This window comes from Bubalus bubalis, chromosome 3 (genome assembly GCF_019923935.1).
Source record: "Bubalus bubalis isolate 160015118507 breed Murrah chromosome 3, NDDB_SH_1, whole genome shotgun sequence".
Taxonomy (NCBI): domain Eukaryota; kingdom Metazoa; phylum Chordata; class Mammalia; order Artiodactyla; family Bovidae; genus Bubalus; species Bubalus bubalis.
The window spans coordinates 23,088,771-23,113,266 of record NC_059159.1 but is presented as its reverse complement, the minus strand read 5'-3'; the positions used below and the strand labels follow the sequence as shown (position 1 = coordinate 23,113,266).

Sequence of the window (24,496 nt, the reverse complement as noted above, 5' to 3'; positions counted from 1 at the left end):
CTTGTTTATGGTCCAACTCTCACATCCATACATGACTACAGGAAAAATCATAGCTTTGACTATACAGACCTTTGTAGGCAATGTGATGTCTCTGCTTTTTAATACACTAAGTTTGGCATAGTTTTCTGCCAAGGAGCAAGTGTCTTTTAATTTCATGGCTGCAGTCACCATCCACAGTGATTTTGGATCCTAAGAAAATAAAATCTGTCACTGTTTCCACTTTTTCCTCATCTTTGCCATGAAGTTATGGGACTGGATGCCATGATCTTCATTTTTTTTAATGTTGAGTTTTAAGCCAGCTTTTTTACTCTCCTCTTTCACCCTCATCAAGAGGCTCTTTAGTTCCTCCTTCCTTTCAGCCATTAGAGTGGTATCATCTGCATATCTGTGGTTGTTGATATTTCTCCTGGCAATCTTGATTGCAGTTTGGGATTCATCCAGCCCGGCATTTTGCATGATGTACTCTGCATAGAAGTTAAATAATCAGGGTAACAATATACAGCCTTGATGTACTCCTTTCCCAATTTCGAACTAGTCTGTTGTTCAAAATCCATGTCCGGTTCTAACTATTGCTTCTTGACCTGCATACCGGTTTCTCAGGAGACAGGTAAGGTGGTCTGGTATTCTGATCTCTTCAAGAATTTTCCACAGTTTGTTGTGATCCACACAGTCAAAGGCTTTAACGTAGTCAAGGAAGCAGAAGTAGATGTTTTCCTGGAATTTCCCTGCTTTGTCTATAATCCAACGGGGTTTGGCAATTTCATCTCTGGTTCCTCTGCATTTTCTAAATCCAGCTTGTACATCTGGAAGTTCTTGGTTCACATAACTGCTGAAGCCTACCTTGAAGGATTTTGATCATTACCTTGCCACATGTGAAATGAGTGCAGTTGTACAGTAGTTTGAACATTCTTTGGCATTGCCTTTCTTTAGGATCAGAATAAAAACTGACATTTTCCAGTCCTGTGGCCAGTTCTGAGTTTTCCAAATTTGCTGACATATTGAGTGCAGGACTTTAACAGCATCATCTTGTAGATTTGAAATAGCTCAGCTGGAGTTCCATCACCTCCACTGGCTTTGTTCATAGTAATGCTTCCTAAGATCCAGTTGACTTCACACTCCAGGATGTCTGGCTCTAAGTGAGTGACTACCCCATCATGATTATCCAGGTCATTAAGCCCTTTTTAGTATAGTTCTATGTATTCTTGCCATCTCTTCTTAATGTCTTCTGCTTCTGTTAGGTTCTTGCCATTTCTGTCCTTTATTGTGCCCATCTTTGCATGAAATGTTCCACTGGTATCTCCTATTTTCTTGAAGAGATCTCTAGACTTTCCCATTCTATTGTTTTTCTCTATTTCTTTGCATCGTTCACTTGTCTTTCTTTTCTTTCCTTGGTTTCTCTGGAACTCTGCATTCAGTTGGGTATATCTTTTCCTTTCTCCTTTGCCTTTTGCTCCTCTTCTTTTCTCAGCTATTTGTAAGGCCTCCTAAGAAAACCACTTGCCTTCTTGCATTTCTTTTTCTTTGGGATGGTTTTGGTCACTGCCTCCTGAACAATGTCACAAAACTCCATCCATAGTTCTTCAGGCACTCTACCAGATCTAATCCCTTGAATCTATTTGTCACCTCCACTGCATAATCATAAAGGATTTGATTTAGGTCATACATGAAAGGGCTAATGGTTTTCATTACTTTCTTCAATTTAAGCCTGAATTTTGCATTAAGGAGCTCATGATCTGAGCCACAGTCAGCTCCTGGTCTTGTTTTTGCTGACTGTATATAGCTTCTCCATCTTCAGCTGCAAAGAATGTAATCAATCTGATTTTGGTAAAGACCATCTGATGATATCCATGTGTAGAGTCATCTCTTGTGTTGTTGGAAGAGAGTGTTTTTGCTATGACCAGTGTGTTCTCTTGGCAATATTCTGTTAGCCTTTGCCCTGCTTCATTTTGTACTCCAAGGCCAAAGTTGCCTGTTATTCCATGTATCTCTTGACTTCCTACTTTTGCATTCCAATCCCCTATGATGAAAAGGACATCTTTTTTGTGTGTTAGTTCTATAAGGTCTTGTAGGTCTGATTCATAGAACCATTCAGCTTCAGCTTCTTTGGCATTAGTGGTTGGGGCATAGACTTGAATTACTGTGATGCTGAATGGTTTGTCTTGGAAAAGAACCAAGATCATTCTATCATTTTTGAGATTGCACCCAAGTACTGCATTTTGGACTCTTGTTGACTATGAGGGCTACTTCTTTTCTTCTAAGGGATTCTTGCCCCAGCAGTAGATAAAATGGTCATCTGAATTAAATCTGCCCATTTCCATCCATTTTAGTTCACTGATTCCTAAGATGTCGATGTTCACTCTTGCCATCTTCTTCTTGACCACGTGCAATTTACCTTGATTCGTGGACCTCACATTCCAGGTTCCTATGCAATATTGTTCTTTACTGCATCAGACTTTATTTTCACCACCAGACATATCCGCAACTGAGCATCATTTCTACTTTGGCTCCGCCTCTTCTTTCTGGAGCTATTTCTCCACTCTTCCTCAGTAGCATATTGGTTACCCACCACCCGGGGCAGGAGGGCCTCATCTTCTGGTGTCATATCTTTTTGCCTTTGCATACTGTTGATGAGGTTCTCGAGGCAAGAATATTGGAGTGATTTGCCATTCTAATATTAATATTGCTGCTAAGCTGCTGCTAAGTTGCTTCAGTCATGTCCGACTCTGTGCAACCCCATAGATGGCAGCCCACCAGGCTCCCCTGTCCCTGGGATTCTCAAGGCAGGAACACTGGAGTGGGTTGCCATTTCCTTCTCCAATGCATGAAAGTGAAAAGTGAAAGTGAAGTCGCTCAGTCGTGTCTGACTCTTTGCGACCCCATGGACTGTAGCCTACCAGGCTCCTCTGTCCATGGGATTTTCCAGGCAAGAGTACTGGAGTGGGGTGCCATTGCCTTCTCCAATATTAATATTAGAAGATAGTAAATGCTATGGTTGGGGGTGAGGTCATGAAAAGGGGGTCTAGATTGAAGGGTAGGTCCCCCCAATGTGGGACTTCCCTTGTAGCTCACTTGATAAAGAATCTGCATGCAATGCAGGAGACCCAGGTTTGATCCCTGGGTTGGGAAGATGCCCTGGAGAAGGAAATGGCACCCCACTCCAGTATTCTTGCCTAGAGAATCCTATGGACAGAGGAGCCTGGTGGCTACAGTCCATGGGGTTGCAGTAGCTGGACACGACTGAGTGACTAAACCACCACCACCACCACCACCCATTTTTAGCTGCTCTTCATCTGTAAAATTGAGACGTCCATACCTATTCCTCAAGATAATTGTAAAGATTAAATAAAATAACATGCTTAATCCCAACTGGAAGCCACTAGCCACATGTGACTATTTAAACTTCAATGAATTAAAATTAAATAAAATTGATGGGACTTTCCTAGTGGTCCTGTGGTTAAGACTTCACCTCCCAGTGCAGGGGATGGGGGGTTCGATCCCTGGTCAGGGAGCTAAGATCCTACATGCCTCATGGGTAAAAAAACAAAACATAAAACCAAAGCAATATTGTAACACATTCAATAAAGACTTTAAAAAAATGGACCATAAAAAAATCTTTTAAAAAATTAGAAAAAAAAAGGTCTTTAGGTTTTTTTAAAAAATAAATAAATAAAATTAAATAAAATTTAATTCCTCAGTCACATTTAGCCACATTTAAAGTGGTTAACAATCTCATATAGCCTGGTGACTACCATATTGAACAGAACAAAGAGCGTTTCCTAACAAATGCTGGAGAGGGTTAGAGAAAAGGGTGTTGGTGGGAATGTAAATTGCTGTAACCACTATGGAAAACAGTATGGAGATTCCTTTAAAAACTAAAAATAGAGTTACCATTTGATCCAGCAATCCCACTCCTGGCCATAAATCCAGACTAAACAAAATTTGACAAGATACACGCACCCCTAGATTCATAGCGGCACCATTTACAATAGCCAACACATGGGGAAAAGCCTAAATATCCATCAGCAGATGAATGGATAAAGATGATGTGATACATGTATACAATGGAATACTACTCACCCATAAGAAAAAAAAAATGCCATTTGCAGCAACATGGATGGACCTAGAGATTATCATACTAAATGAGGTATAAGTCATAAAGAGAAAGACAAATATCATATGATGTCACTTATATGGGGAATCTAAAATATTATACAAATGAGGTATCTACAAAATGGATTCATAGACACTGAGAGCAGATTTGGTTGCCAACGGGGAAAGGGTTAGGGGCTGGCACCGGAGCTCGGGATTAGCAGGTGCAAACTATTATACATTGAATAGATAACCACCAAGGTCCTACCATATAGCACACGGAACTCTATTCAATATCCTGTGATAAACCATAACTGAGCAATCACTTTGCTATACAGAGAAATTAACACATAAGTATAAATCAACTATGCTTGAAATAAATTTTAAGAAAAAGAAATAGAGCATTTCCATCATTGCAGAAAGTTCTATCTGAAAGCACTTGTCCAAAGTTCTCAACTCAGGGCCTGTCCCAAGTTGTGTGCACTAACTGGAAGATTCATCCCTCTTGAGAGACTCAAGCAATGAAACTGACTATTCTCCCAATAGCCTGCCAAAGACCGTCCATTTGATGTTCTCCAGGATTGAGTCTGAAAACTGAGATGGGGAAGAGCCAGGGATTGGTCAGACAGAAAGAGAGGAGGAAGTTCCAATCTACAGTTTAGGGAGTTTGTGTTAATTGCCCAGAGGGTGGAGGTAACGGGAATACGTGTCTGAGGCAGGAAAGAAAAGGAGGCAAGGAAGAGGGAGGAGAAAGAGAAATCCAGGCACCAAGAGCTGGCCCCAGTGAGTCTTTTTTTTTTTGGATGAGCCTTCACTGCCAGCCCCTGAGAGAATGGATGACACTTTTGAAATCCCTGATCTCAACACCTGAATCATTGAGTTCATTCACTCATGCAACATTTGTTTACTGAGTGCTATGTACCTGGTCCTAGGTGCTGGGAGTGCTACTATAAATAAGGCCCCCACCCACTGGGACCTTGTGCATGGTGTGGAGTGGGGAAACTAGACAATGAACATAATAAATGTGGAACATATGTGGTACTTTAGGTGGCAATGCATCCTCAAGGAAAAGCAAAGCAAAGAAGGAAGAAAGGGAAAGGAAGTGTGATTCTGGATGTGCGGAGCTAGGAAAACTTTCTTAGAGAGGGTGATGTTTTATTTTGGTTGCCTAGGTGGGAAATAGGGAGTGACTGCTAATGGGTATAGGTTTCTTTAGGGAGTGGTGAAAATGTTCAAAATTGATTGTGGTCATGGTCACATAGCTCTGTTAATATACTAAAAAACTATTGACTTGCATACTTTTAAGTAAGTGAATCATACCTTCATAAAGCTGTTATTTTGTTTGTTCAGGATCTTAATTCTCAGACCAGACCAGCAGTGGAACTGGGGCACCCTCCAGTGAAAGCATGGAGTCCTAACCACAGGACCAACAGATTCCCTAAAGCTTCTTTTTTTGTTGTTGTTATTCTTTGAAACTATTGTAATATTGTACACAACTGTATTTCAATTAAAAAAAAATCACTCTGGCTGCTACACCAAAAATAGACTGAAGGAGACCAAGGACAGAAGCTGTACACATCCAGGACAGAGGGGATGGCAGCTTGGCCCAGGCTGGTAGCAGAGGGGAGATGAGAGGCGCTCAGATTCTGGATTTATTTTGAAGGCAGAGCAGACAGATTTGCTGTTGAATCAGATGGGGGTGTAAAAGGGCGTTGTCAAGGATGACTCCAGAGTTTGGGGTTTAGGAAACCAGAACAGGTGAGGAACTAGAGTCCGGGAAGGGAGAGGGGCTAGACCAAAGGCAGTACCAGGACTCTGAAAGGAGGCAATATTATGATCAGGTTCTAAGAACCTGGCCTTTTAATTTGGACAGTATCCCTACCGTGTTGCAGAGCCTCTCGCAGCATCAGTTTTCTCAGCCTGTCTTCAGGGAGCTGCAAAGATGGATTGGGACCTGACTCATTTAAGGTACTGAGAGAGCATTTGTTCCTTCTCTTTCCCTTTCCTTCTTCACCTGATACAGCGCTGAGCCAGGAGCACAGGAGAGAATGAGGAGGGGGAGCACTGCAGACCTCAGGGCCCCTGAAACTAAACTGAGGACAGTGTGTGTCCTGCGCTTCCACCTTCTCTGGGGGCAGGAGGGCTGATGCTGACACATTTGGGATTGGCAGAGGATGCTCTCTGAGCCAGTTCTTCCCAAGCCAGTGGGAGATCCTCGGAAGCCTTTAATTACTGCCTCAGAGTGGATGCTAGGTTAATGTGATGATTCGAAAGGTGTATTTTTCAATTACATTTAACGAAAAGATTTATAGTCAAGTAAAATATAATTAGGAGCCTGCCAGCAGACAGGTCCCCTGAGAGAAAGAAAGAGAAATGAGACAGACCCCTAATGGAGCAGGCCCCTAATAGGGCAGGCTGGAGCTCAGGCTATAGGACCTGCTTACCCTCCCTGCCCACTTTGAAGATGTCAAAGCCCTCATCAGTTCAACCATTCAAACTCATTGGCTAAGTACCTATTCCATGCGCTGCCCAGAGTTTCCCATGGGATCAGAACAGATACTTCAGTCCAGCCTGCCCTCAGAGAGTTTACAGGCCAACAGGAGAGACAGGCAGAAACCAAGTCAAGAGTTAAGTGCTGCAAAGGAAATAACAGGATGCTGAACTAGAGAACAACCAGGGCACCATTTTGGATAAAGTCATCCAAACAGGTTTTTCTTGGGAGTGAGGGGACAGATTGAGGCTTGAAGGGTGAAAAGGAGCCGGTCCAAAAAAGAGTGGAAAGGAGGCAAGGAGATGGATGAGGCCAAGAAAGCAGCCCAGTCCCTAGGGTGGGAAAGTGACCTTTCCAGTGCTTGCAGAGTGAAAAGAAAGGCCAATGAGGCTGGAGCATGAAGAGGGAGAGGCAGAAAACAACACTGGGGAGGGGAGCAGGGACCAGACCCAGCATGTAAGGAGTCTGGATTTTATTCTATGTGCTAAGAAAGTTGGTGGTGGTGATTTACTCGTGTCTGACTCTTGTGACCCCATGGACTATATAGCCTACCAGGCTCCTCTGCCCATGGGATTCTCCAGGCAGGAATACTGGGGTGGGGTACCATTTCCTTCTCCAGGGAATCTTCCCAACCCGGGGATCAAACCCAGATCTCCTGCATTGCAGGCAGATTCTTTACCCTCTGAGCTATGAAGCTACTGCAGAATTTAAGACAAGGAGGAGAAGGCCCAGCTTATGTTTTTAAAAGATTACCCGAGCTGCTCTGGGAGATTGGAGTGCAGTGGGGCAGGGTGGGAGACAAGAGTAGAGACTCAGATGAGAAGTGATGTGACCTGGCTTAGCGGGGAAGCACTGAAGAAGAAGACAAGAATCTGGACTCTGGGTCCATCAGTGGTTCTTGGTGAGAGTCTATATGGAGATTGAGAGGTAGGGAGAATTTGAGGATTCCTTCAGGATTCTGGCTTGAGCAACTAACTGGGTGGGGCCGTCAATTGACGGTGAAGCTAAGAGAAGAAACAAGAGGGAAGGCTCATGGACAATGGATTCAGACTTGGAACGGAGACCCTCTGGAGGCTTCTGAAAATCTATGAAGAGCAGAGATCTGGATGCCCCACAACAAAGGCATTCCCTCTCACTACCCTGCTCCTTTGCTTCCTAGCTTGTCCTTCAACCTCTCTGCAGGTCTAACTTCCATTCCTCTGGCTGTGCTTTGGGAGTCCATGCCTCTCAAGTTTGGAGAGAGAATACTGTCATTCTCAATTCCCTTTAACTACCTAAATTCCTCAAATTCTGCCACTAAATCCATACTATATTTGTATTCATTGAACACCCACTAAGGGTCAGACACTGTGCTGGAAGCTTTAGCTACATTATTTCAACCAATCTGGCTTAACCATAGTATTAATATAATAATACTGACAGTGACCACTTAGTGGCAGCTCTCTTGAGCTAAGCCTTTTACATAAACTGTCATATTTAAATCTCACTAAGAAATAACCTGCCCAGGGTCACACAGCCAGTTAGTATTGAAATCAAGATGAGTCATCAAGGACTGTCTCCAATGCACCAGCCTCTCAGAGGGGGATGAGGACTGAATGACTGATGGGAAGGAGTTGCCATTTGGATGTCTTTCGCCTCCCTTTCACTCATTCTGTCCCAGCTGAAGCACAGAAGCAGCATTATCCTCCCAGACTTACCTGGGTGCAGAGGGCAGGTGCCCTTGATGACAACTCCAGGGCACCATTTATTGGGGAAGGAGCAGTTGCTATAGGAGCTCCCAGACACTAAAAGTGACTGCCTGGTGTCGCTGGAAGGAAGTGTCCACCTACATGATTAGGGGTCCGGTTCTTGACACAAAGGGGTGGTTCTTGCCTCCCCCTGCCGAGAATGGCTAAGGAGTTTGTGTCTGTGTGTGTGCCTTTGTACAGAACCTGGTACTAAAAGGGCCAGGGGATATGCACACGTGTGCAAGCAAGAAAAGCTCTGCCTCCTGTGTGTTTGCTTCAGAATATGTGTGTGAGACGGTTATCTGGCTCTTCAGGCACTCAAAGGCAAATAATTTGTACATTTCTTCATTCTTGTAACTGTGAGTGGAGCTCATGCAGGATGGAAAGGGCCTGGCCCCAGAGTTGAGTTCTGAGCTCAGTTCCCCATCTCTTCTTGCTTGTCTCCAGCTCCCTGCTTCCCCCTCCACCTCCCCCCATTGCCGGGCAGAATGCCCTCAGCCTGTGCCGGCTGGCATACATGCCACATGGTGCCTGGCGCACGTCTGGGCAAGGATGACGCCCCCAGGCCCGGCTGGGATACCAAGCCACCCGCTGCCTCCCCCACCTCCAGAACGGAGCGTCCCCATCCCGTCCCCTTTCTCAGCCAGGGACACAGGGAGCAGGCGGGGACACAGCACAGACAGATACAAACACACAGATGCACCCGGAGACGCCCACAAGCGTGTGCCCCAGAGAGGCACAGACACAGGCATTCACACAGGCTTGGGTACACTCACACTCACACACACACACACACACACACACGCACGCACGCGTGCGCACTCCGAAAGAAACTCGTGGGCAGTCGCCACTTGCACAGATCCCAGCAGGCAGAAGTAGACCCGCTGGGCTCTTGCCCGGGTCAGGCAAACCCACCCTGGGCCTCTGTCCATGGTGCTGAAACCAGACTGACCTCCTTACAGAAAGAAGAGATGGAAATGGACCAGAAGAAAGAATGGAGGAGAGAGAAAGGAAGGGAGAGAGAAATCCATAGATAAGGAGAAAGGGAGAAAGAGAAAGGGATAGAGGTAGTTTAGAAGATACCAGGGGAATCAAAGTATTGTGAACGCTGGGATTAGGAGAGGGAGATGATAAACATAAGGTGATCTCAGCCTCCCCATTCCTGCCCAAGTGCAGTATCAGGCTCAAGCATTTATCTATCTTTGCCTTTCAGGGCCAAGAATGAGAAGAGTTTGGTAGAGGTGCAATGGCATGTGAGGGATCCAGGATGTGTGGTTTCTGCTGACCTCAACTTGTCCTTTTCAGGGTGCCTTCTTGCCCTGGAGGATCATAAAATAGTAGAGGAAGGAGAAAGACACCAGGGAAACCCAATAATGACCCGCATATAGCTCCCTACATAATTCCTTATCCCAATTTCTGTTGGGCAAGTGGACAACAATGTTGATCTGGATTTGTTCTGGGGATTGCAGGGATTTAGTGACTGCTTAATGCTTATCCACAAGATTGGCTTATGGGTTCCTATCTCCCTCTCCAGAGATAAAAACTTCCCTCTAGTGGGATTGTCTAGTAAGAATGGATCTCCCACCAGCAACATCTTAGTCATGAAATTTATGACACATGAATAATGTCGATGTTCCCGATTGGAAGGGAAGGATTTCAAGGGCCAAAATGTTTACCATATAATCTAGGCAAGAGAGAATGAAGGAGAAGATGAGAGAGAGAAAACAGAGGGGAAGAGAAAGAATTGTGAATATGGACAGAAGGATGAAGGAAGGAAGGAAAAAGGATAGAGATTGGAGAAAGAGGAAGGGGGAGAGTGGAGATGCTGATGGCAGAAATGAAAGAGGGAATGAATGACCCAGACAGACTCCAGTGTGCAGGGAAAGGTCAGGGGAAGTGTGTCAGGTGGAGCAAATTGCTTCCCTCAAGCTTCCCAGGAGCCCAGATTAGACTGGAAGTCCAGCCTGGTCCTGCAGCTGTTCACAATGGCGTCCTTCACCCAGGGCTTCAAGCAGAAATACCCCATGGACCAGGACTATGGTTGTGAGGAGCAGCTGCCCTAGCAAAGAGGGTGGGTGGAGTCAGAGACAATCAAATCTGCCTCTGTGGTTTCCCCGTGGGTGGGATGGGAAGAGCGGGTGCCTCCCTGGGAGTATTTCCACCTATTTGCACTAGTGGCAGGAAGAGAAAGCCACATGTGTGGATATTCACTGGAGAGTGGATACTTAACTGAGGGTGAGGAGCAAACAGAAGAAGAAGACAGGCAGAAGGAGAGGAGTAAGTGGGAAAGAAAGGATACTGTATTCCTAAAATTTTTGGATTCCTTAATTATTGTTTCTTTTTTCCTATCAAAGTAAAAGAAGCAGAGGCTAGGACAAAATCTGGGCCTATGTGCCCCAGTGTCCTTTTTGTAGTATGAGTATAACAAGAGTCCCAACCTCATAGGGTGATTGAGATGATCATCAGCTCATGTATAATGCTTGTCAGTTACTGATACATAATAGACTCCAAATATATGTTAGTTTCCGTGTTGTTGTTGTATGTTGGTTTCATACTAGGATCAGTTGAGAAATCTTTCATATTTGACTAGAACTTCTTGCTACAGTCTCAGGTCCAAACTTTAGGCATTGTGGAAGACTGTGATATTTCCAGCTATTCAACTTTACTCCTGAAGAGAAGGAGCCAGGATTTTTTTCTGGGGTACAGGGGAGAACCTCATGGTCTTGGGAACAGGGTGCTCATTGGTGGCCATTGAGGATGTTTTCCTGGATCCCTGAAAAATCTGGACCCGGGACCTACATCAGTGCTTCTCTGCCCAGGTTGGAGTCTCAGCACTGCACCCACCTCAGCGCTGGTGCCCCAGCCTTGCTTAAGCCTGTTTGAATGTGGACATGTGGAGCATTTCCTCCAGACTGCTCTTCCAACCCTGATCCCTTTGCCTTTTTTCTACCTACCCTTCTGCTTCTTTCTTGTCTCCCTCTTTCTTCTCAGGAATCTAGTGGGGGGAAAAGGGATTCCCTCACTACCGAGAGGGGCAGGATTTCCCCACCCTTCACAGGCTAAATGGATGGTCTCATTCTGGAGGTCAAGGAAGTTTGTGGGGGCTGGCACAAGGAGGGGTGAGGGGTGGCAGACAGCCTCCATGTCCTCCCATTCCCCCCAGCTCCTGTCTCATCACTGTCACCATTCAATCATAGCAGATGGGCTGCAGCTGTGAGCGCCAGCCCGGCACACAGGCTGGTCCGTGCCACTTGGGAGAGAAGGAAGAGAAAGGGAGGGAGGGAGGGAAGGAGGAGGGATGAAGGGAGGAGGGAGAGAGGGAAGGGAAGAAGAGGAAGAGGAGGAGGAAAAGGAAGAGAGTGGAGGAGGAGAGAGATGACTTGAAAAGAGAAAAGGCTTGGTATCTTTCATGCTTTTCCCTTCTCAGCAGGAGAGCAGAGGCCAGGGCTGGGCTCACAAGCTGGGCAGTGCCAGGCGAGATGGGCATATGCCCTTGATTACTACCAGGACTGCAGGCCAAGCCTCCACCGCCGCCACGGCCTCATAAATCAGTTTTTAAGTAGCAACCGCATGGACATTTCCCAGCTGAGAGGCCTGGCCTCTGTCGGCCCAGTGAGGGCAGCCCTGGAGGAGGGGCAGGTGCCAGGCCAAGGCAGGAAAAGAGAGAGGTGGTCCTCAAGATTTGATGGGAAATGGGGTTGGAGCTGACTCAGGGAAAATTTGGGCGCAGGTACTCCTGCCAATAAAGAGTAGGTAAGAAGATGACAAGTGCCTGTCATCAGTGAGTCTGGAACCCCCAAGCCCACCCAGCTTTGGGGCTCCTAGACCCTGTCCTGGCTTCCCCTGGGAAAGCTGCTTATGAGGAGGAGGATGGTGCTGCCCCGGAACCTCCTCCCTCCAGGTGCCCCTCCCCCTAAGAAGCTGTGTGAATGTCAGAGCAGCACGTGGGCCTGTGCACTTGAGTATCTGAATGTGCTCACAGCTTCCGGTGGGTAAGAAGGTATATCCCTAGTATCTAGCCAAGCCCCAGCACAGACCAAATATCTGTAAAACTGCTTGAATGCGTAAGTGAATGATTGAGTGTGAAGGGGGCCAGTTTTGTGTTTTTTCAGAAATGGGAGCATCCATATCCGAGAGTGTTTGTGGGGGGGGGGCGGGGGGGGTGGGTATCTGTGGGTGCTCTGGGGAGATCTATTCTGACAGACGCGCCTCCTTTTAAGGATCTCCCTCCTACTCAGCCCTCCCCTGGTCCCTGACTCTCCCCTTCTGGGGACCCCCCAGTAGGACAGCAGCTCCTGAATTCCACAGCCCCAGTCTGATCCCAAGCTTGGCGCCCCCTCCTCCCCGCTCTGCAGGCCAGCTTTGATAGCTGGGGGTAGGGGGCTTGGCTGAGGTTGGTGGGGAGTGAGGTGAGGACGGGAGTCCCGCCCTTGCCCCTGGAACCGCGGGCAGAGCGGCGGGGTGGGGGCGCCCAGCCTTCTTGCGCCCGGTGTCTCCTCCGTGGGTGAACAGATGTCTCGGAATTTTCGATGTGCTCTCCGCCTCTCCTCGCAATACCCCCCCTCCCCAAGCTGGCACCGGCTGTGGCGCCCTCCCTTCCCCCACCTCCGACAGCAGAACCGGCTGATGGATCAGGGAGCGCGGCCGGAGGCCTGGGCCCGGGGGCGGCGGAGGCCCGCAGGGTCGCAGCCGCGGGCTGGGCGGAGTCTCGGAGGCTCCCGGCTCCGAGGGAACCTGGTTGGCGCTGCCGGCCTCTCCGTTCCTTCCCTCCTGCCGCATCTCCTCAGCCCTGTCTCTCCGCGGTCCTCCGTCCTCGATCTGCGGTCTCTCTACCCCACCCCACCGCCCAGCCGCGTCTATGCAAACCCCCTCCACACACAACCTCACACTTCGCGACGGAAACTCCTCCTGGCAACTTCGGCGGAATTCTTCCCTCCAGAGACCCCTTTCTCTGCATTCCGTGAGCCACCCCATCCCCAGCTGGCCGCCTGCCTGCCCTCAGTGGAAACCCGAAGTTTATCCGGAGAACGTGGAGGAAGAGCAGGAGGGGAGCGGGGTTCGAGGTTAGGGAGGCCGAGGAGGCCGGCCGGCCAGGGCTGAGAGACACCCAAATTTTCTAATCACTGCTAATTAATGAGCAATCCAATTCCGTGGACCCTCAATTCAGGGAAGGGGGCGGGGCCCGCTGAGGGCAGGAGGGGGCCTTGGCAGGGCTTGGCAGCCGGGTGGTGCCAGGCGCCCTCCCCCACCCCACCCCCACCCGCCAGCATTCCGAGGTAACAGGCATTTGTTACCCAGCTCGTGCCAGGAGCGATTGGCAGGTTCGAGTAGGCACAGTCATTCTGCACACAGATGTCCCTGCGCTCACTCTTCTGATATGAATTCTGTCAGCTCCAAATCTGAGGGAGATGAGCAGACAGCCACACAGACAGTTACAGACGGACACAGACACAGACAGCACAATTGTCTGGAGGACAGAACTCCACGGGTATTTATTTTTCTTCCCTGAAAAAAAAATTGAATGAAAGAGAAATAAGAAAGACTCCCACTAATTTGGGGGGACCTGTCTGAACTCCGGGGAGTGGTCCTCATTCCTCCCATCCTCCTCTGGTTTTCCTCCCCTCCTTACACTTTTCCGGTCTCCCCCAGAGCCCCCACAACAGCATATCCGAACTTCAGATCACTGCAGCTAGACTCAGTGCAACCAGAGCCAACCGAGTCTGGGAGGTCTGGGTCCTAACCCAGGACTCAGAATTTCTAAATCCCTGCAAGTTCTAGAATATCACCAAGGTGTAGGTTCCAGACTTCTAGAAATGCTGAAATTCAAAATTCCAGTGCTCCCACTCCAGGGCAATTTGTGTCCAGTGCCCAATCCCTGGATCACCTTCTCCATTAGAGAGGGGAGACCTGGGCTCTGTCTGGTGCCCTGGAATGGAGGACCCCACATGTCTGGTACTCACCAAAGCCCAACCTTGGCAACCAGCCCCAAATGCAGCCTGCCCTTTGAATGAGGAAGGTGGAAAGGTCAGATCAACTGACTCCTCCCCTTTCTGGCACTCTTTCCCAGCGACAGTTCCCATCCTGACCCTCCACATCGGACATGGCTAGCCCACCTCTGCCCGTCCTCCCTCCACCCTTACCCCGGCGGCTGTGGGAGCAAGCTGGTTGGTCACTGGGCATCTGTGAGCAGGATGGGCATGAAGAGCCGCTGGGGTTTGGTTCTCCCGGGGCAGCTCATGCTGGTGGAAGAAGAGAAGGGAGGCAAAGGGGGCAAAGAAACTCCACGATGTTGGAGGAGAGGGCACAGGTTTGGGTTGTGGTTTGTTGGGTTGTGTTTTTTAATGTTTCTTTCTTTTTTAAAGAAAAAGCCCCCATCCTGTGTCATCATTTTTATGGGATCTGCAATTCTGGCAAAAATCTGTCTTTAATTTAGCTGTCCATATAAAAATCCTCACTGTATAATAATGAACAGATGCCATGGAATTTAAGCTGGAGCCTCGACTCCTCCCCGCTTTCCCCCCCGCGCCTGGCACCGGGCACCGGGCACCGGCTGAGTGACACAGACTGGCACCAACACTCGGGCGAAGGGTGGGCAGGGGGCGACCTGGGCTCGTCGCCAGGGCGCTGGGGTAGTAAAGAGGTGTCCAGGCGCCGGGCTTGGCCAGTCGGGAATTTTTCTCGTGGAAGCATCAAGGGAGAAGTGTCTGAGGAATTTTTCTGTCTTTTTTTATAAAATGATCAGTAGTTAAGGATTTTGTTTGGTTTTGCTTAGGGGCTGTGTGGTTCTCAGATTTTTTAAAAAAGCACATCCCTCCCCCGAGTATAAATCCAAATGTTTCCGATGTTTTAATTGTTTTTAACCCACCCCCGCGCCGCGCCCCGGCCTCTGCCTTAGAGCCCAGCCGAGCTCTAGTTCGCTGCAAGCGGGATCCGTTCCGCACCGGGCCGGCCGGTGGTATCCTGGGCGCCAGCGCCTCCGGGGACTCCCGGGCAACTCCCGCGAGGCCGGAGTGCCCTGTTGCCCTCCAGGAGTGAGGCCAGATGTGGCATCTGATTAGGAAGCAGGAGAGATGAAGGAAAAGAGAAATCCGCACTTGCCCCTCACGATTCGCTCGCTTTTCCCAAGGGGAAAGAAAAAAACTCTGTGAGTCCAGTGTCCCCTGCTGCCGCGGCCTGCGGTCGAGAAAGCAGGTATCGACTCGGGATTGAGGGGTTGGTTCTGAGCCCCCACCACCCCCACCTCTCGCCTTTAATGCGACTCTGGCGAGAACAGATGTCCCAAGCCGGGCGGACTGCCCAGACCCCGCCCAGCTGTGCCCTTGGCGAAGACTTGGCTGAGGGTAGGAACTGGCACGCGGGTCCCCAAAGGGGCTCGGGGGCTCTCTCGGCCCTGGCGGGACCTGACCTCTCAGCCTTGGCCTCCTGGCTAGCTGCAGCCTCGGGCGGGAAGCGGAAGCGCCCCAGAAAGACCCGTTCCTAATTCAATTAATTTCGAAAAGAGGAGTGGGACGCAGACAGAGGTGGAGAGAAGCCCAGAAAGGTTCGAATAACGGAACAACAGGCATACACTCGGCCGTGGAACCCTGAAGCCTTAGTCAACCCTGGGAGACTGTGCCGGGTTCCAGCGCTCGAGCGGGCAGGAGAGCTGGCGGCGCCAGAGCCACACCCAGGTGCGCATCTGGGCAGCGTCTCCACCCAACGCAGTGTCCCAGCTCCCTTGGCACAGCCAACATCTCTGGGGTTCCCTGGCTCTCTCCCCCTCTGAGCACCCCAGCTTCCTGTCCCTGCACTAAGGGGCTGAATTTCCCATCCCCTGGCATCTGCCCACAGGAAACAGTTGCCTTCCTGCTTGTGAGCCCAGACTTGGTTAGGGCCTTCTCAGGCTGGCACTCCGGAGCAGGTGAGGAGCTCCTACCCTAGTGCTGTAGGGTGGAGAAAACTTCAGAGAGCAAAATGACCCTCCCAAGGTGTCTGCACCTTTTCTTACTGTTTCTCAAACAGGAAAAATCGGTCCAGAATTTTAAATGAATGTGGAATAGAAAGGCAGAAGCCACTTTAGGATCTGGAAAAGCAGCAGTGTTTTAGGTTTTTTTTCACACCCCAGGTTGTCACAGGCCTGTGTGGCCAGTGCCTGGGCACCCAGTACTAAAGAAACAAAAGTGACCGTGTCTTGGGCTGTGAGCTGAGAAGTCTGCTGTGATGGCTGAGCCCATTTGCCCCCTCCCACATCTCAGCAAAAGAAAAAGCTTTCTCCTTTGAGCACATAGGGGCAGGAAGACTGGGCTGACCCCTGTTGTCACGGGTGAATCGGAGAGTGGGGGTCAAGACCAAGGCTGGTCTGGCCCGGCCTCCATTGTCTCTTTCTTCCCACCTTCCTTGGGAATTAAACTGTGGAATCTAGAACTATCCCTCAGTCCCAATGTTCCCTCGAATCAACAGATTTCTCCAAGGAGCAGGTAACTTCAGGTTAAAGATTCTGGGGAAGAGGAGGAAGCAAAGTTGCCCAAGAGGGAATGAAATCTCTGACTTCTGTGGGAGATCCTTGCATCCCCCAGCTTGTGGACTTCCCATGAAAGGGAAGAAGAGAAAAGTAAACACAAGCCAATGGAATCCAGGGAGAGTCAGGACTTCCCTGTCTCTGACGCCAGTGGGGCTCAGTTTCCCTGGACTGTACTCAGTGATTTCTTGAGCTGTCCCTTTGGGTGATAAAACCAGAGCTAGGGGTTCACTAGGAGTTCACTGGGTGGGGGGGTCAGTGTTCAGATCCTGGGTGAAATAGGGTTAAACAGAGAGGAGACAATCAGCAGTGCTTTCCTCTCTTTTTCCCCTGATATACAAATGACCTGGACACAGAGACACTTCTATTTCCCGGTAGCTTCCAAACTCTGAACTTTGAACGGGGGTGAGAAAACCAAGGGGAGGACACCCTCCAGATTGATCTCAGCTCCAGCTTCCGGGTTGGCTGCCCAGGAGCTGAGCTGAGCCGACTAGTTCCTGCTTGGAGATTCCTTTGCTCAGGTTAAGGCGCGAGGAGGGTGTCCTCTTGGCAACTTTTCCCCTTGCCCTCTCCCTCCCACCGCTCCAGCCCCTTTCACCCCCCTGCCCCAGCACACACATCTCCTTCTGTTCCTGGAGCTTCACTGTCTGTGCGTGCACAAGCGGGAGAGGAAAAGACCTATGAGGGGGAGTTTGGGGCCGCGTGTCGGCGTGCATCTTCTTCTCCTGCTCACCTCGCCATCTCACCAGGGAAGTTGAGTGTTGGGGAGGGGGGCGATGGGAGGACAAATCGCAGCTAGAGAGCAGAGTGTGGGGGAAGGGTCAGTAATTGGGAAAGGGGCAGCTTGTGTGGACGCTGGATTTGCAGGAAGCGGAGGCACTAGGGATCTCCTCCCCAAAATTGACCCCTCCCCAAAAGTGACCACAGACACAGTGGCCCTAGAGTCATCAGCATCCTTGGAAGTGGGCTGGAATCCAGCTTCAAAAACAGAATCAAGCTGCTTGGAGGAGCCAGAAGAGCGAAGCACTCTGGAGCCTGTGGTCTGCCCAGGGGAGCCAAGTAGAGGGATCTTTTGCCTCTTGTCCCAAGCCACTTGAATCCTGCCTGGACTGGGACTTCAGAGCAGGCTCTGGAAAACCAGCTTTGGGAGAGAAACCAATTAACCTTGTTCTTAGAGCAGGATAAGACTCAGGCCTCGGGATGTGTACTGAGTTCCTTTTCTCTCCCATTTCCTGCCAGGCCAAGCCCCATGCCATGAACAGATCTGACTCCTTCAGATTCGAGTCTGAGATGATCACTTTGGTCCATACTTCATGTAAAAAATAAGGGAGGTTGAAAGTGAACCTATTTCTTTCTCTCCCAAAGTAGGGGTGATTTTGAGGTCTATAAGACACCCACCCTTAGACCACTGATAGGGGTGAATCCTCAGAAAGAAAGGCCCAGTTCTAAATCTCACGCTAGAGAAGTAATCCTATGAGAATTCCAGAGAAGGAGGTGAAATTTTAAAAGGATTCCAATGAAATTCTCCAAAAACTGTGGGAGAATTCTGGAAAGAATTCCAGCAGACTGGGTGTTGGGAAGGGGCCTCACGCTGTGCGGCGCTCCCCGGGGCCAGGGAAGCTCGGCCTCCCTCTGGGGCAGGACAGGCGAGAGGCTGGACGGGAGTCAGCACCCGGGAGTGGACAGCTCCCGGCCCGGTCCCAGCTCCACCTCCAGCCTTCTCGGGGTGGAGGAAGGAGGACAAGGTCTCTACTGGGTTGGTCTTTTAGGGGAGCCGCGGAGCTCAAGGTCAGAGAGTATAATCCGATGGACCCTTTCGCGCCTACTGAGTCCTTCAAGCGCCTTCCCTTTCCTCCTTTGTCAGGGTGCTTTTATTTTGGGGTCTTGGGGCCAACCTTTAAAAGCCTCAGTGTGCCTGACTTCAAGCCCCAAACTCAACACTACAACCTCCATTTCAGCTCTAAAACGAGAAGTGTTTTTGAAAAAATAACTTAAATAAGCAGAGTCAGAAACAGTCCCGTTGTGGCACTCCTAAGTGTGTTCAGGCTTTGGGATGGCCGGTGTTTGGGACTTAGACCCCTCTCTAAATAGTCCAGTGAGCACTGGTGTCTGGATTGGAGTGGGGGATGCTGTTCTTTGCGGAGGAAGTCAGTTCAGAGCAGCCTCTGCTCCTAAGGCTCAGAGAAAGAGAACCCTGAGGTTACCTTGCCTGAGAAGAGGAAGTGGCTTGGGCCGTCTGCCTGAGGGCTTCCTTCTACCCGGAGCAGCACCAGGCAGGAAGGGGGTTGTCCCCCTGTGGATCAGAAGGCTTCTTGCTGTCTGGTCAGGGGAAGCTAGTGGCTATGTCAAGCTCCACTCTATCTACCTGGTGGGCTCCTAGACTCAGGCCCCCTCACAGAACTCTGGGGGTGTTCCATCAACTTCATCAACACCTCTACAAATTTCAATATTCTTGAGGCTGAAAATGGCTGATTCCCTGGAGTCCACTGAAGTTTTAAATTTAAGACTGGAAAGACTTCTTCCATTAATATTTCATCCTCATAACCTGATACTTTTTCTATTTAAAAGCATCCCTATCTGGCTCAAATGGTTGTCTCTTGATTTCTACACACTCGTGTTTTTGTTTTTGTTTTTTTTTTTTGCAACAGTGGGCAAAGGATTGTAAAATGACTGACTGCTCTCATCTTAGTTATTTTTCAGTGATGAAAAGATATTTTGTTTTCAAAAGAGGTGCGTGTGCATGTTGGGGAACTGAAGGAGTGTAATGAGATTAGCGCAATGCTTTGTGCTGGGGGCGTGTGTGAGTCTGTGTAAGGTCTGTGAGGGGCAGCAAGTGCAGCTGTTTCAGTGCCCAGTGGGTGGGTGTGAGGGGGTTTGTAGTGTGGGAATCCTACCCAGGAATTTCCAGGGTTCCTCTACCTGGCCACCACACAGTCATTGACTCTGTTTTTTTCATCACGCTGAATCCCAGCTCAATGCCCGGAATGAAACGAGGCCACCGTGAAAAACCGGTCCGGCTTTGCATCTCATTTACATAAATATTTATTAATCGTCATTAAACTGAACAGAAACACGCAATGCACTTCGGGTGTCCGACGGGAGTTTCATCTTCGCTACAGGAGGAAGGTAAAATTCCGTGTGAGTGTGTGGGTGTTTCGCCTGTGGGTTTGCATTTTTGCATCGTGTGTTTGGATGTCTGATCTCCTGCCTCCGGAGGGGAGAGGTTCTCCTTTTGCCCCTTTTATTTTGGGAAACCTCCAGAAGGAGTCCTCAGCCCTCTCCCTGCCCACCTGTCAGCCAGAGCCAAGAGGATGCCTAGGACAAAAACTCCCTCTCCAGCCACCGGAAATCGCCGGGCGCCTGAGGCCCAAAGAGGCAAGGTCGGGCAGAGGCGGGGCTGCCTTCAGGTCTGGGTCTCCACCCTTGTCCCGGGAAGGGATGGAGTTGCTGAGCGGGGCTCGGGGGCGGCGAGCTCTCCTCCCTCTGCCCCCCGACGCCAGCTCTGGGCCTGCGTGTGCGTGCGGTGTGGTGTGCGTGTGTGTCTTTCATGCAAACCCTCCCTCCCCAAACCGACCCCCCAACAATTTGCCATTCCATACAAATTTGGAAACAGATTTTTAAAAAACAGCATGACGCACAACGGGGACGGGGCGGGGGAGGGCAGTGGCACTGGGGCCCCAAATCTCGGAGTCTCTGATTGTAAGAACCTGGGGAGGGGAGGGGGCAGCGCCGGCCCCCACTTCACCAAAGTGCACAGATCCGCGCTTGGGCGGCGCGGCCCGCGGGCCCGGAGGGGCATCCCGGGGCCGGGCCGGGCCGCTAGGCTCAGTCAGAACCTCCTTGCATAGATATTTGTGTCTTTTTATTATTGGTAGTAGTATTTTTTGCCTTTTATTGCTTCTAAAAGTTCTTACTGCGTTTTTTTCTAATCCGGACTCTGCGTTCGGCCTCCGTCGCCTCAGATTTTTTTTTTTTTTTGTATGTATGTTTGTTTAAAAAAGGAAAAAGGGGGGAATGGACTCTAGTTACAAATTATCTTGGCCTCTCTCTTTCCTCTCAATCCACGTTCCCTCCCGCCAAAATTAAAACCACAAAACGCTGAGACTAGGGGTTGGGGATGAGGGCTTCCAGGTCCAGGCTTGGAGCCCAGGCTTATGCCCTTTTCAAGAAAGAGGGGGCACCCGGCTCCTCAGCAGCTCGGTGACTGTTTCAATAATAATAATAATAGGAGGAAAACAGTATACCACAACTCAGCTGCCCCCCTTACCAAAGCCTTTGGGCCTGCAGGGGGAAAGGGGCAGAGGAGACAGTGCAGGAATTGGGAATGGGGGAGGGGTCTCCAGAGAGTGCCCGAAGAGGGTCCCTGTAGAAGTACTCCCTGGGAAAGAGGAGGAGAGAACCCCTTGGGGAGAGAGAAGCCGAGTCCCCTGGGGGAAGCGAGGCCCCTAGGACGGGCACCCACAGATAAGAGGACCGCGCTGCCCAGGAGAGCGGCAGAACCGACTGCCCGCTCCCCGCACCCCGCGCCGGGGTAGGTGGGGGTGCCCCTGCGCTGGGTGGGTGGAGAGGTTGGGAGCAGGGATGCGGGCAAAGGCAAAAAAAAAAAAAAAAAAAAAGGAAGGGGCAGGCGCGAGGTCTCAGTTATGGAAAAACGCATTGAGCTCCTCGTACATGGGGCCCCGGTCGTGGTGAAGGTGCATATCGTATGATAAGAGATTCTCCGAGTGGACGCCCCCGCGCACAGCCGACGAACCAAAGACCAGCCCGTGGCCCGTGGGCCGCGAGCCGGGCAGCGCCGAGTAGTGCATAGAGTAATGGTAGCTCTTCTCGTGGTCGGGCGACGAGTCCTGCTTGAGCGAGAAGTTGCCATTGAGGCAGAGCGGGGGGCTGAGCGGGCCCTCGTACTCGGAGCTGTTGTAGTCCGGGCTCGCGCCGCCGCCGCCCGCCGCCGCGTACAGCGTCTCATAGGCGGCGCAGTAGCCGTGGGTCCGCAGGGCGTGCGCCGCGCCGCTGCCCAGGCCGCCCGCCGCCTGGCACTGTGCGCCCGCCAGGCGCGAGCACGGGTACGGGTAGGGGTGCATGGCGAACGGACCGCCCGAGCCGTGGAAGCGGCCCGTGCCGTCGGCGCCCTGCTCGGTGAGGAAGTTGCGCGAGTTGAGCTGCAGGCAGCCGGCCACCAGGTTGGTGGTGGGCTGCGACAGGCCCTTGCACAGCGTCTGCACGTAGGACACCAGATCGGGCCGTTTGCCCGAGCGCAGGATCTCCGAGAGCGCCCAGATGTAGTTCTTGGCGAGGCGCAGCGTCTCGATCTTGGACAACTTCTGGGTCTTGGAGTAGCAGGGCACCACCTTCCGCAGGTTGTCCAGCGCCGCGTTCAGGTCGTGCATGCGGTTGCGCTCCCGCGCGTTCGCCTTCTGCCGCCGCAGCTTGGAGCGCTCCAGGCGCGCCTTGGTCATCTTGCGCTTCTTGGGCCCGCGCTTCTTGGGCCGCTCGCCCTCGGCCTCGTCCAGCCCTTCCTCTTCCTCCTCTTCCTCCTCCTCCTCGCCCCCCAGCTCGCCTTCCTCCTTGACCTCGGCCAGCGCGGCCTCCGGCACTTCGTCGGAACGGAGAGGGACGGGCTTGCCGGCCCGGGCGGGCCCCGGAGCCCCGGGCCCCGGCTGAGGCGGAGGTGGCGGTGGTGCGTCGCCCTTGTCGCTCCTCGGCTCGTCGTCGTCGCCGTCGCCCCAGCTGGCGAACTTGGGCACGTCCGAGAGGAGACCGGGCTCGCTGAACAGGCGGGTCAGCATGGTGCCTGAGGACGCCCGGCGGGCGGGAAGGGGAGACAGAGAACACAGAGTTAGGGGCGCGCTGGGTTCATGCCGCGCCCCCTCCATCCGCCTCCACCCCCGAGTCCAGTGCGGGTTCCTGCCCGGGGGGCCCTGGATGCCCACTTCCTCCGCCTGCCCCACCCCGAGCCTGCCCAGCCCTTCCCCGGCCCCGCGCCCGGGATCTCGGCCCAGGCCCTTTCCCCAGCGCTGGGCCCCGGCTCCACCCCTCGCCTGAACGAGGGGCCGCTCCCCGCGCCGGGTCATCTCCGGGTGTGGTTGGGGACGGAGCTGAGGCTTTAGGGAGCAGATCTCTTCGCCGGGGGAGGCGGCACGATCGCCCGGAAAGCCTGTTCTCTCCCGGCATTGGAGGAAGGCTGGGCGGCCGCCGGTGGGGACAGCTGCCCCGCTCGGCGGCTCCGGCGGCCCGGGCCCCTCCGCCCTGCTCCCTCACCCTCCCGTGGCTCTCACCCCCACGCTCCCTAATCCAATTTGCAACTTGGCCGCGCGCCGCCCTCGGCTCGGCCCCCACCCCCGCAGCCCCAATTCCAGAGGCGGGAGGATCGTTTCCTCTAGCCCGGCGTCCCCAGCTCCCAGAGCCGGCTCGGGGCGGCGAGGACTGAGAAACCCGGGCGTGGGGAGGAGACGGAGAGAAGCGAGCCCCGTCCGTCTCCCCTGCGGTCGGGGACCCCCTTCCCCCCTTTAAACTGCCTCCCTCCCACACGTCTCTTCAGATCTCGTTGTATTTCGGGATTGATAGGAAAAAAAAAATCCAAATTTGTTTGTTTGCTTCTCTCTTTCTCTTTTTCCGGTGGTAGGGAAAGGTCGAAGGTTCCTCCGGGACAACCATGGGGGGTTCCCATCTCAGGCTCTTCACGCCCCCCATGACCCTGCTTCCCCCTCCTCCCCAAGCCCAAGGCGGGCAGAGACGCCTCCCTCCGCAGCCCCCTGAGCTGCAGCCCCTTAAGCGAGAGGAAACCCGGGGCTCCTCCGATGCCCACCCCATGAGGGGGCATCATCCCAGGAAGGGGGGATTTGGGGACCGTCCTGTCGGCCGAAGAAGCTGCCCACCCCCCCAACCAGCGGGTCAGATCTAGCTCCCTTTCGGACAACTTACCTCGGAGAGGAGTCAAGGGGAGAGGGGAGGGGAGGGGGGGGAGGGGGGCAAGAGAGAGAGGGGGGAGAAGAGGAATCTTCTCGCTTATTTCATTGTTCCCCCATCTTCAGGGAGCGGGGGCAGCGGCTCCTCAAGGCGGCAGGCGCCGGCGTCTTCAGAGCGCCATGCGAACCGCGGAGCGAGTGTGGCATCTCTACCAGGCGGGGTACCAGCCTCTATGCCAGGCCATATGGGCTTGGCACGTCACGGGCAGCAGCTATCACATGAGAGACGGTGATTGGCATGCGTCTGCATTGGGGGAGAGCCGGCTCCCCCGGGACCCGCCGCCATCTGTCACTCTCTACTCCAAAAAAAAAAAAAAAAATTAAATAAATAAAGGAAATAAATAAATATCTCTGCCGCCCTCCCGTCCCCGCCCAACGCAGGGAAAGCAGGGACTGAGAGGGAGGTAGGAGGAGTTGCCCCCCTAGGATATAGAGTCCCCCACATGGGAACAATGGGGTGGCAAGGTTGGAAATTGGGGGGTTTTGATGTTCCCAATTCTATGCTCCCTCCAGGGCCCTGCTCTGTCCATTTCTTTCCTTGCAGGCCCCCAAAGGTGGGTCAGGAACCAGAACCTAGGGTCTGGAGAGAGGACCTCTATGCTTGCCCCCACACCCCCCCAGGAGGATCCCCTTGACCACAAAGGGACAGCTGAGGCCTCTTCCCGGGGTGGGTGTGGGGGGCGTCCCTGGCCTAAGCCCCATAGGTAGATGTTGGCACCGTGCCATC

The 24,496-nt window shown here is 51.9% G+C and overlaps 1 protein-coding gene across 1 annotated transcript; it reads right to left on the bottom strand.

Moving 5' to 3' along the window:
* Window positions 1–19,830: 19,830 nt before the first annotated feature.
* Window positions 19,831–24,079, bottom strand: NEUROD2 (neuronal differentiation 2). The gene is made up of 2 exons (XM_006068554.4): window positions 23,726–24,079; window positions 19,831–22,595 (listed from the first exon to the last, which is right to left on the bottom strand). Exon 2 carries the CDS (start codon window positions 22,588–22,590, stop codon window positions 21,442–21,444), a length of 1,149 nt encoding a protein of 382 aa, XP_006068616.2. The 5' UTR covers window positions 22,591–22,595; window positions 23,726–24,079; the 3' UTR covers window positions 19,831–21,441.
* Window positions 24,080–24,496: the final 417 nt, after the last annotated feature.